The sequence below is a fragment of the Hypanus sabinus genome, chromosome 19 (genome assembly GCF_030144855.1).
Source record: "Hypanus sabinus isolate sHypSab1 chromosome 19, sHypSab1.hap1, whole genome shotgun sequence".
Taxonomy (NCBI): Eukaryota; Metazoa; Chordata; class Chondrichthyes; order Myliobatiformes; family Dasyatidae; genus Hypanus; species Hypanus sabinus.
Genome location: NC_082724.1, coordinates 62,220,654 through 62,232,541, shown reverse-complemented (window position 1 = coordinate 62,232,541; position 11,888 = coordinate 62,220,654). Strand labels below are relative to the sequence as shown.

General features: G+C 43.2%; 1 protein-coding gene across 1 annotated transcript in view; it reads right to left on the bottom strand.

Annotated features, from left to right (window-relative positions):
* Positions 1-1,154: 1,154 nt before the first annotated feature.
* LOC132377975 (testis-expressed protein 264 homolog) overlaps positions 1,155-11,888 on the bottom strand; it is a 440,098-nt gene continuing 429,364 nt past the window's right edge. Inside the window, exon 4 of the mRNA XM_059944541.1 lies at positions 1,155-1,672. Within this exon, the coding sequence (XP_059800524.1) occupies positions 1,386-1,672 (287 nt within the window). The 3' untranslated portion in view covers positions 1,155-1,385. The remainder of the gene's footprint in view (positions 1,673-11,888) is intronic.

The window sequence follows — 11,888 nt, the reverse complement described above, 5'->3', positions numbered from 1 at the left end:
TTCTTCATCAGGCTCCACCAGCCTACCAACTCCTGCCTCTCCCTTTTCCCTCATCCCATTGTACCAGCTGTCTCCCCTCTATTCTCATTGTTACCATCAGGAAGGAGGTACAGAAGCCTGAAGGCATACACTCAAAGATTCAGGATTAGCTTCTTTCTGAATAGGCATTGTACTGCCTCACTACTCTTTCTTAAATGTCAGTTTTTGCATTACTTATTTAACTACTTTGCATATATACTTAATGTAATTCACAGTTTTATTTCCAATATTATCCCAAGGCCACAGCCTAGAAGACGAACATGTCTTCGGGGTTCTGAGTCTTTGTGGCTCTGTGGATGAGCCCATTCTACTCCAGTGCCACCAACCAAAGCATCGTGGGAGAAAACAGAACATTGGGAACAAAGGATCTGCTGTCAGGGGCTCTGTACTCGGTGAATTGCATGCTCCTTCTCTTTCTCTCCTTGGTGGAGGAGAGTTTGTTGTTGATTCTCAAGTTGGAGAACTTGGGGGTGGGGAATAAAAAAGTAAAGTGGCAGACTTTAACACCATATGTAAATCAGCGAGTTGTTTTGTTTATGTCTCCCCTCTCACTGAGTAACATCTCTCTTTCCCTTTAATAGAGAGAGAGAGAGAGAGAGCCTGCGGTATGTTAAATTACCGGGTGAACGATTAGTTTTCATTGTACAGCAGATCATGGTCTCTCTTTGGGGCTTTGCTATTGCTTGCTTGGTGGGTGGGGGGTGCTGATGTTTTTTCTTGCTGAAGTAAGTGGGTGGAGGAGGGTCATTGCTTTGCTGCTGCTTATGCATGGGAGGGGGAGTGGGGGACTTCGAGGTGCTAGCATTTTTACTGTCACTCATTCTTTGGGGCACTCTTCTGTTTTTGGGGATGTCTGTGAAGAACAAGAGGTTCAGGTTGTATATTGTACACATTCTGATATTAAATGGAACTATTAAACTGTTATCATGTATTGCATTGTACTGCTGCCACAAAGTTAACAATTTTCACAACATATGCCAGTGATATTAAACCTGATTCAGTCCAGACAAGTAAAACTTCTCTCCAAAGATGCTCCCTGACCTGCTGAGTTCCTCCAGCATTTAGCATGTTGGACAAGAATTTGTGAAGTGTGGGTGAATTTACAAACACAAACATTTTAAATGTGAAAAAACAAATTATTTGGATTTATTTAAAGAACTAGTAATAATACTCAAGCTCACAAATACAATATTGTACACATTCTGATACATTTCCATCTTTACTCTGAATCCAACCATAATTTCAAAACTTTTATTTAATGTTGCAACAAGCGTTCACGGGTCTGGTGCTGGGAGAAGTTGCCTGCATGGAGCCAATTGAATCAAGATTTATTCGTATTTCTATTTTCATTCCTCCTCTGTTCTCCTGATATGCAGATATCTTTTTGTGTTAGTCAGTTGAGTGGGTTCCTTGTCTTCTGGATCAGCAGGCTGAGAGACGTTGGGCCGCTTCCCATTACCCTGTGACTCCAGCTCAATTTCTTCGAAGGACGAGCTGCTGGCCACCGACTCACTCCAATCACTGTCCTCCATCTCCCCGCTGGCTGTGCCAGGTGTGACAGGCAGCATCAGGGAGGTTTCCCTGCTCTCCGTGAAGGCCTCGTACGTCAGCGAGCTGCTGTCGCTAAACGAATCTGCACTTACAGTAAAGAAAAGAGAAAAACTTGAGCAAGTTGAACATCCAGAACATATCAACATCAACAATATGCAGTTTTCAGCCTCTTTCCCCAGGTTACAGTTCCAACTGGCAGTGAACTGCTACTGTATCAATCTGCTGGTGTCTGAGGCCTGCCCTGCACCAGACCCTAACAGTGGCCCAGCTGACAGAGCTGCTACCTTAGACCAGGGCTCGATTCTGTGCTTGGGTGCTGTCTTAGTGGGAATACATTGAGGAAAAAGTTGTGATTTTCCTAATTAAATCATCTTTAGAGAGATTCATAGTTCCTGCATAAGGCTGTCAGTAGTTAGGTGTCTGAAGCTGTTTCATTGCCTCTAGCGAATAGCAGAGCTCTGGTGCGGAGTGGGGGTGTGTTCCTTGTGACCATGTGAGATTTCTCTGGGTGCTCCAGTTCCCATCCACATCCCAAAGAGGTGCGACTTGGTGGGTCAAATGATTACTGCGCCTCGAACTGTTCACATAGGTAGAATCTGGGGTGAACTGATAAAATGTGTGGAGTTTCAGTGTAGGATTAGTGCAAAGGGTGGTGATGGATCACATGACTTCGATGGGCCGAAGGGTCTATTCCACACTCTACCTCTGTGTGACTAACAGTTCCCTGTTGGGGGTTGAGAGAGGTATCTGTCGAGAAAAGGATTGGGTACACAATGGAAAAGTGGTTAGTGCTGCCAGGATTTGCTCAGGTGCTTGATCAGAAGGGATTGCTCTTTTTTATACCTTTCAACCCCCCCTTTGTCTATCTCTCAGCCATTGGTCTAGATTTCAAAGTTTAGCTTTATTTGCCACACATACATCAAAACATTCAGTGAAATGCATCAATGGCTAACATGGTCCGAGGTTATGCTGAGGGCAGCACACAAGTGTCTCTACACTTACGACACCAACATAGTATTCCAACCCTGGAGGAAACTGGAGCACTGGGAGGAAACCCATGCGATCACGAGGAGAACATACAAACCCCTTACAGACAGCAACAGGAATTGAACCTGGACATTTCAACCTGACGCACACAAAATGCTGGAGAAACTCAGCAAGTCAGGCAGCATCTATAGAGGGGAATTAGCATTCGATGTTTTGGGTAAGATGTTTCATCAGTCCTGTCTCCAGATAAGTTACAACACCGGCTTATATCCAACAGTAAACCAATTTACCAGGATGTTGCCTAGTGTTGGGGGCCTGGGTAACAAGGAGAAGTTGTGCAGACTGAAACTTAGAATGTCAGAGATTGAAGGGTGACCCGACAGAAGTGCATAGTCTTTCTCCCATGGAGACAGTATCATAAACAAGAGGGCATAGGTTTAGATCAGAGGTGAGATATTTGAAATGGACATCAGTGTCAGCCCTTTCATGCAAAGCATGGTGAGTATTTGGAATAAGCTGCCAGAAATAGTGCTTGTGGTGCGTACATTAGCAACATTTAAAAGCCAAGTAGATAAGCACATGGAGAGAAGCAGCTACGGGCCAAATGCAGGCAGATGGGACTAGCTCAGTCAGTATGGACCTGTTTCCGCGCTGTATGACGCTCTCTCATGCTACCTCACTGTGGCCCTTGCAATTTATTTATCTACCTGTACTGCACTCTCTGTAGCTAAAACTTGATAGTTTGCTTTTTGGTTTGGACAGCCTCAATCTACTTACCTTTGGAATCATGTGTATGGATGATATGCAAAACAAAGCTTTGACTCTATCTTAATACAAGTAAACCAATTACCAATGTTCAGAACTCCTCAGCAAATGAAGCAAGCAACAGGATATAGACAACATTTGGGCATGGGCTATACCCAGGTAAAACTTGTGCCACAGAAAGACCAGGCAATGAACATCTCTGGCAAGGAAGTGTGACCACCAAATATTGACATTCAGGGACATTAACATCACCAAATCCCCATCATCAATGTTCATTATTGACTAGAAACAAAACTGGACCAGACATATACCGTAAAAAACCACGGCAGAGTACCCCTTGATAAATGATTCTCTCGAAAACAGACTTTCTACTATCTATAAGGCACAAGTCAAAAGTTCAATGGAATACTCTCTCTCTCTCTCTCTCTCTCTCTGGAACTCAGCAGGTCAGGCAGCATTTATGGAAATGAATATACAGTCGATGTCTTGGGACATCCTTCATATAGTCCTTCATCAGGACTGGAAAGGAAGTGTGAAGAGCTCACTCCTACAACAGAGAAGCAATGGTAATTTCTGGCCCCCTTCCCTTCAATCTTTTTCCATTCCCCATTCTGGCTCCTCTCTTAACTCTTCTCTTCCCATGAATTACCCAGCACCTACTTTCTCCTCACTTTCTCCCACGTTCCACTGTCCTCTCCTATAAGATCCCTTCTTCTTCAGCCCTTTACCTTTTCCACCTATCACATCCCAGCTTTTCACTTCAACCTCATCTCCCACCCTCCCTCCTTCACCTTCACCTGTCAGGTTGCACTCCTTCTCCTCCCCCCACCTTTTTATTCTGGCTTCTTCCACCTTCCTTTCCAGTCCTGATAGCTTGAAACATCAACTGCTTATTCCCCTCCATAGATGCCGCATGACCTTTCAGGATTTTGTATGTGTTGTCCTGGAATTCCAGCACCTGCAAATCTCTCGTGTTTATCGTTTGACTCATAATCATCTACCACCCTTCAAAACAGTAACAGTGAGCACCATCTGCATTATGTATGGTCTCCTATCTAGTCTCCTATACCAGGCACGGTGTCCGACATTCTTGGAAACACATTGCAGGCCTTAAATTCCAGAACTGTACACCCAAAAGCTCTCTGACAGATACACACTGTGGCCACATTATTAGGTACACCCGCTCGTTATTGCAAATGTTTGATCAGCTGATTATGTGATAGCAATGTAATGCATAAAAAATCATAAGAACATAAAATACCAGAGCAGAATTAGGCCATTCAGCCAAACAAATCTGCTCTGCCATTCCATCGTGGCTAATTTATTACCTCTCTCAACCCCATTCTCCCGCCTTCTGCCCGTAACCTTTGTTGCCCTGACTAATCAACAGCCTGTCAAACTCGGCTTTAAATGTACCCATGACTTAGCCTTCACAGCTGTTGGTGGCAATGAATACCACAAATTCAACTCCCCCGGCTAAAGAAATTCCTCCTCATCTCATGCAAATAGATGTCCGTCTAATCTGAGGCTCTGCCATCTGATCCCGGACTCCCACTATAGGAAACTTCCTCTTTACATCCACTCTATCTAGACCTTTCAATATTGGATAGGCTTCAGTGAAATACCCCTCGTTCTTCTAAATGCCAGCAAGTACAGGCCCAGTGACATCAAACGCTCCTCACACATTAACCCTTTCATTGCCAGAATCATTCTCATAAACTTCCTCTGAACCCTCTCTACTGTCAGCACATCTTTTCTTAGATAAGGGACCCAAAACGGCTCTCAGTGCTCCAAGTGTGGTCTGACCAATGCCTTATAGAACCTCAGTATTACATTCTCGCTCTTATATTCTCATCCTCTCGAAATCAATGCTAACACTGCATTTGTCTTCCTTACCTCTGACTCAATTATCCTTCCGGGAATCTTGCACAAGGACTCCCAAATTCATTTGCACCTCTGATTTTTAGATTTTCTCCCCATTTAGAAAATAGTATATGCCCTTACTCCTTCTACCAATATGCATAACTATACTCTTCCGTACATTGTGTTTCATCTGTGGGACACCACTAGTCAGCAGCATCCAACCAGAAAAGGTCTGCTTTATTCCCACTCTTTGCCTTCTGCCAATCAGCCAATTTTCTATCCACTTTTCTATCTTTCTTGTAATACCATGGGCTCTTATCGTTAAGCAGCTTAATATGTAAACTTTGTCCTGAAAATACAAGTAAACAACATCCACTGACTCTCCTTTGTCTATCCTACCTGCTATTTCCTCAAAAAATTCTTTTTTTTTGTAATTTATTTTTTTATTGAAGTTCATCATCAAATAAACATTCCCATAAGATGTATTTCAGACATTGTACATATATATCATATAATCATATATATCACAAATCTCCACAAAGTATTTATCTGAGGTATACACTTATAGAAAAGAGTGGAAAGACAAAACAAGCAAAAGGAAAGAACTATGTACAAGTAGGGAGTGATCTTTTTTTACAACAGATTCATTGATTTGTGAGAATAAAATCAGGCCTGTGAAGCATTATGTAGTTAAACCATTTTTCCCAGTATGAATCAAATTTGGCAGGCAAACTTCCCCTTTGGGAAACCATGCTGACTTTGGCCTATTTTATCATGAGCCTCCAAGTATCCTCTGTCCTCTGGAACCATTCCAGAATTTATTGATTCTTGGAAAGATCACTACTAACGCCTCTGTAATCTCATCATCTACCTCTTTTAGAACACTGGGTGTAGTCCATCTGGTCCAGATGACTTATCAACCTTCAGACCTTTCAGCTTCCTAAGCACCTTCTCCTGAGTTAATAGCAACTAGTCACTTCTGGCCCTAACACTCTTGAATTTCTGGTATACTACTAGTTCTTCCACAGTGATCACCGATGCAAAATACTTATTATGTTTGTCCGCCATTTCTTTGTCCCCTATTACTACTTCTCCAGTGTCATTTTCTAGTGGTCTGGTATCCACTCTTGTCTCTCTTTTACTCTCTATACATCTGAAAAAGCTTTTTGTATCCTCTTTTATATTATTGGCTAGCTTACCTTCATATTTCATCTTTTCTCTTCTTATGGCTTTTTAGTTGCCTTCTGTTGGTTTTTAAAAGCTTCACAATCCTCTAACATTCCACTCTTTTTTGCTAAATTATATGGCCTCTCTTTTGTTTTTATGCTGGCTTTGACTTCCTTTGTCATCCTTCCTTTAGAATGCTTCTTCTTCTTTGTACCTATCCTGCACTTTACAAATTGTTCCCAGAAACTCCAGCTGTTCTGCCAGCATCCCTGCTGAGTGTCCTCTTCCTATCAACTTTACCAACTCCTCTTTCATACCGCTGTAATTCCCTTTACTCCACTGTAATATTGATACATCTGACTTCAGCTTCACCCTATCAAACTGCTCGTGTCCTCATATCTTGACTCCATTCTATCCCCTTTGGTTCTGTCCCTTCCAACCTGCATCCACAATACTAACTGTCAATTATCTGGCCCTGACTGCCTCATTTTCATCATAGATATCCAGTCCCTATGCATTTCTATCCCTCATCAAGAAGGCCTTAAAGCTTGCTGCTTCTTTCTCAATAAAAGAACCAATTAGATCTCCCATCACCAGAACTGGTCCTCAACCTCAACAATTTTTCTTTCAGCTCCTCCTATTTTCTTCAGATTGGCACCCACAAGGGCCCCAGCTATGCCTGACTTTTCGTTGGCTACATTGAATAGTCCATGTTCCAAGCCTGATCCAGTAATGCTCCCCAACTCTTCTCAGTTGCATTGATGGCTGCTTTGGTGCTGTTTCACGCACCCATGCTGAGTTAGTCAATTTCATTACCTTTGCCTCCAACTACCACCCTTAAATGTACTTGGTCCATTTCTTACAACTCTCTCCCTTTCTCAATCGCTCTATCTTCATCTCTGGAGACAAACTATCAACAGACCTTTTATAAACCTGCTGATTCCCACGGTTATCTTGACTATACCTCTTCCCACACTATCTCCTGTAAACATTTCTCAGTTTTTCTGAGTTCCTTTGTCTCTGTCGCATCTGTTCCCAGGATGAGGCTTTATTTCCACAACATCAGAAACGTCCTCCTCTTTGAAAGAACAGGTTTCTCTTCCTCAACCATTGCTGCTGCCCTCACCCGCATCTCCTCCATTTCCCAGACGTCCTTGCTCACCCCATCTTCCCAATGGTTTAACTATGATAGAGTTCTTCATATCCTCACCTATCACCCTATGATCTTCTGCATCCAAAACATCATCCTCCACAACTTCTACCATCTCCAAACGGATCTTAACACAAAACATACCTTTTACCCCCCCCCCCCCATTCCACAGGGATCCCTCTCTGTGCGACTCCCTTGTCCATTCATCCCTCCCCACTATCTCCCACCCAGAGTGCTCCACCTGCTCATTCACCTCCTCTCTCATCTCCATTCAGGACCCCAAACAGTCCTATCAGGTTAGGCACCACTTCACCAGCAAATCCACTGGGGTTGTCTTATTGTGTCCAGTGCTCCTGATGTGGCCTTCTCTGCATTGCTAGGACCTGTCGTAAATTGAACGACTGCTTCATTCAGCACCCCTGCTCCGTCTGCCAAAGTGCAACTTCTCGGTAGCCAAACATTTAAATTCTGATTCCCATTCCCATACATCGGCCCGTGACCTCCAATTGTGCCACGATGAGGCCACCCCCAGGGTGGAGGAGCAAGACCTTATATTCCATTTGGGTAGCCTCCAACCTGATGGCATGAAAATCAATTTCTCCTTCCGGTAAAAAAAATGTTCCCTGCTCCTTCCCCTCTATTCATCACTCTGGCCTCTTATCTCTTCTCACCTGCCTGTCACCTCCCCCTGGCCCCTTCCTGCTTCCCTTTCTCCTATGGTCCACTCTCCTCTCCTATCAGATTCCTTCCTTTCCAGCCCTTTACCTTTCCTACCTACATAGCTTCACCTATCACCTTTTAACTACCCTCTTTCTCCTCCCCTACCTTTTCATTCTGGCATCTTCCCCCTTCCTTTCTAGTCCTGAAGAAGGGTCTCAGCTGTAACATCAATTGTTTATTCATTTCCATAGACACTGCCTGAGTTCCTCCAACATTTTGTATGTGTAGTTTTATATTAGGATCACTGTCTCCTAAGTGCTCCTTTACCTTAAACTCCCTAATCAAATCTGGTTCATTACACAACACCCAATGCAGAATTGTCTTTTCTCTAGTGGCCACAACCACAAGCTACTCAAAAAGCCAGCTTGTAGGCATTTTACAAATTCCCTCTCTTGGTATTCGGTACCAACCTCATTTTATATATCAACCTGCCTATTGATATTCCCCCATGATTCTTGCCCTTTTTACATGTGATCTTTATCTCCCATTGTAATTTGTACCCCACATCCTGGCTGCTTGGAGGCCTGTATATAATTCCCATCAAGGTCTTTTTACCTTAGCAGTTTCTTAACTCCATGCCACAGTTGCGTAGCAGAGCGCCACAGCAGCATAGTGATCAGCACAATGCTATCACAGCTTGAGAGTTCAGCTCTGGCACCATCTGTAAGTTTTGTATCTTCTCCCTGCATGAGTTTCTTCCAGATCCTCTGGTTTCCTCCCACAGTCCAACTACCTGTCTGTAGGTTAATTGGTCATTGTAACCAATTAAGGTTAAATGGGGGGGAGGGTGGTTTGCTGGGTGGTTGGCTCGTTAAGCCGGGAGGGCCTGTGCCATCACTACGCAACTGTGGCATGGAGTTAAGAAACTGCTAAGGTAAAAAGACCTTGATGGGAATTATATTAAACTATCCTTTTCCTTCTCAGATGTGGCTGCACATTTATTATTTTAACTTTCCGAGCTTAATTTCCCTACCTCTCCAATTTAAAACAGTCTGCATTCCAAGTGTAATTGTGCTTTATCTCCAATGTTTATTCAGGTCAAAAGACAATCTCTGCTTCCCATCCTTGGCGAAGATATGAATCCCACTGTTAGAGCAGTCAATCCTCTTGTGCCAGGGATGTAATTACTGCCTGTGATTTTAGTTAGACTGCATAGAAATTAAATAGCAGAATGCTCAGAGGACTTAATTAGTCTTGCAAAGAAGGTGCAATCAATACCACTGGATAAGGCAAGAGCATAAGCACGTTAATAATGATTAATTATATGTAATAACTACAGCAGTTAGCATATTAGATGCAGTTTTGAAAGGTCTTACATCAGTAGAAGTAGTATGAGATTTCTATCACATTCTTAATATAAGGTTTGGCATGAGAAGGTGTATTTATTGTCATCAGAATTTTGTTCTTACTAATTTATTTTTGAGATGATGCATTCACGCCAGGTTTCAGTTGAATGCCCTAATCTTAGCTATTTGGGTTAAATATTCTGGTCACTGAGCCTGCCTTTAACATAGACAATCAAGGTGCCATGTACTGCCAATATTTGGCACAGGTACTCGCTCACATAGCAGGGAAATCCCAATCAAAGATGCTGTACTGTCCATAGGCGGCAGCTGGGGCAGTCACTTTTACCACGGCCTTTCCTGCTGCTGGATCTCAGACACACAAAATTATGGACGTACGTAAAGGTCAGTCAGAGCTAGGGAGTGTTGAGTGAGGCTTTCTACATCACTGGGGCCCAGGACACGAATCTCAAACACCTCTCTGTTTCTGTGCAATCTGAATTCTAGTATTGTCAGTTCATCAGGTATGGTTGTAAAAAGGCATGTTAGAAGGAGGAGCTTAGGAGAGACAATGGCACCTAATGGCTACTCCTTTGCATGCATCTTCAGAAACAGCTCTATTTCTATTTTTAATATTTCTATTTTTCCCTTTCAGGGTTCTTTTGAAGACCCTGACCTGGAGTTACATGCTGACTTTGGTTCTTTGCGGGAATGAGATCTGCTCCCGGGGTCTCACGACTGGCTGCTATTCAACATACCAAGCATGAGGCCTAGAAGACAAACACGCCTTCAGGGTTACAGGATTTTGTGGCTCTGGAAGCAGGCAGACTCGAGGTCAGTGCCTCCACAGGAATCTGGTTTGTTATGGGAGTACACAGAAGATCTTTGGCTGTGTGCCCAGAGACCTGAGTTCTTTGGGCACAGAACTCAGAAAAAGCGATGCAATAGACTTTTAACATTGTAAATCGGCGAGTTGTTTGTTATGTCTCCCCTCTCGCTGTGAAACGCAGACATCTCTTTTTCCCTTATTAGGGAGAGAGAGCCTGTGGTATGTCGAATTACCGGGTGAATGAGTAGTCTTTGGGGTTCTGCAAGTCTGTGTCTTTATTGATACTTTGCTGCACGCTGGAGTGCTCGGTGGGGGGAGAGGGGATCTTTGCTTTGCTGCTGCATACGCGTGTGAGGGAGGACTTGGGATTCTAATATTTAACTGTCGTTCATTCTTTGGAGCACTCTGTTTTTGTGGATGGCTGCAAAGAAAAAGTATTTCAGTGTGTATACATTTCTCTGGCATTAAATATACTTTGAAGCCTTTTATGTATTGGCCTTCATTAGACAGAGGATTGATTTCAAAAGCCAAGAGGTAATGTTAAACCATAAGACATTGGAGCAAAATTAGGGCATTTTGTCAATCAAGTCTGCTCCACCATCCCTTTGTGGCTGATTTATTTCCCGCTCAACCTCATTCTCCTGCCTTCTCTCTGTAAACTTTCACGCCCTTACTAATCAAGAACCTATCAACCTCTGCTTTAATAAGACCACTGCTGCAGCTTTATAAAATCCTGGTTGGACCACATTGTGTCCCAGTTCTGGTTGCCTCATTATAGGTAGGGTGTAGAAACTTGAGAAAGGTGAAGATAAGATTTACCAGGGTGCTGTCTAGATTAGACAGCATATCATATGAGGGTACCCCTACCGCTTTTCCCTTTGGAGTGAAGGAGGAAGACGGGTGACTTGATAGAAGTGTATATGATAAGAAGCATAGGTCGAGTGGGTAACCAGAGACTTTTACCCAGCGTGGAAATGACTAATTCGAGACAACACAATTGTAAGGTGATAGGAGGAAAGCATAGAGGGGATGTCAGAGGTAAGCTTTTTACACAGAGCGATGGGTACATGAAATGCCCTGCCAGGGGTGGTGATAGAGGCAGATACATTAGAGGCATACAAGTAACTCTTACTTAGGTATATGGATACTAGAAAAATGGAGGGCTACTTAGGAGGGTGGGTTAGGTTAATCTTACAGTAGATTACAAGTCAACACAATATTGTGGGTTGAAGGACACCATACTGTGGAGTTCGATGTTTTATATTCACTCTTTTGTTTTTGAGAAGCCAGTCAACTCTTCATACTATTCTAACAAGAGATTACAGAGAGTTGTGGATATAACTCAGTCCATCATGAAAACCAGTATGGACTCTTGTTTCTCACTTCTCACTACCATGGAAAAGCAGCCAACATAATCGAATACCTCTCCCTCCTCAGTCATCTCCCCACTCCTATGGGCAAAAGATACAAAAGTCTGAAAGCACATCCCACTGGCTTCTATCCCATTGTTATTAGACTCTTGAATGAACTTCTT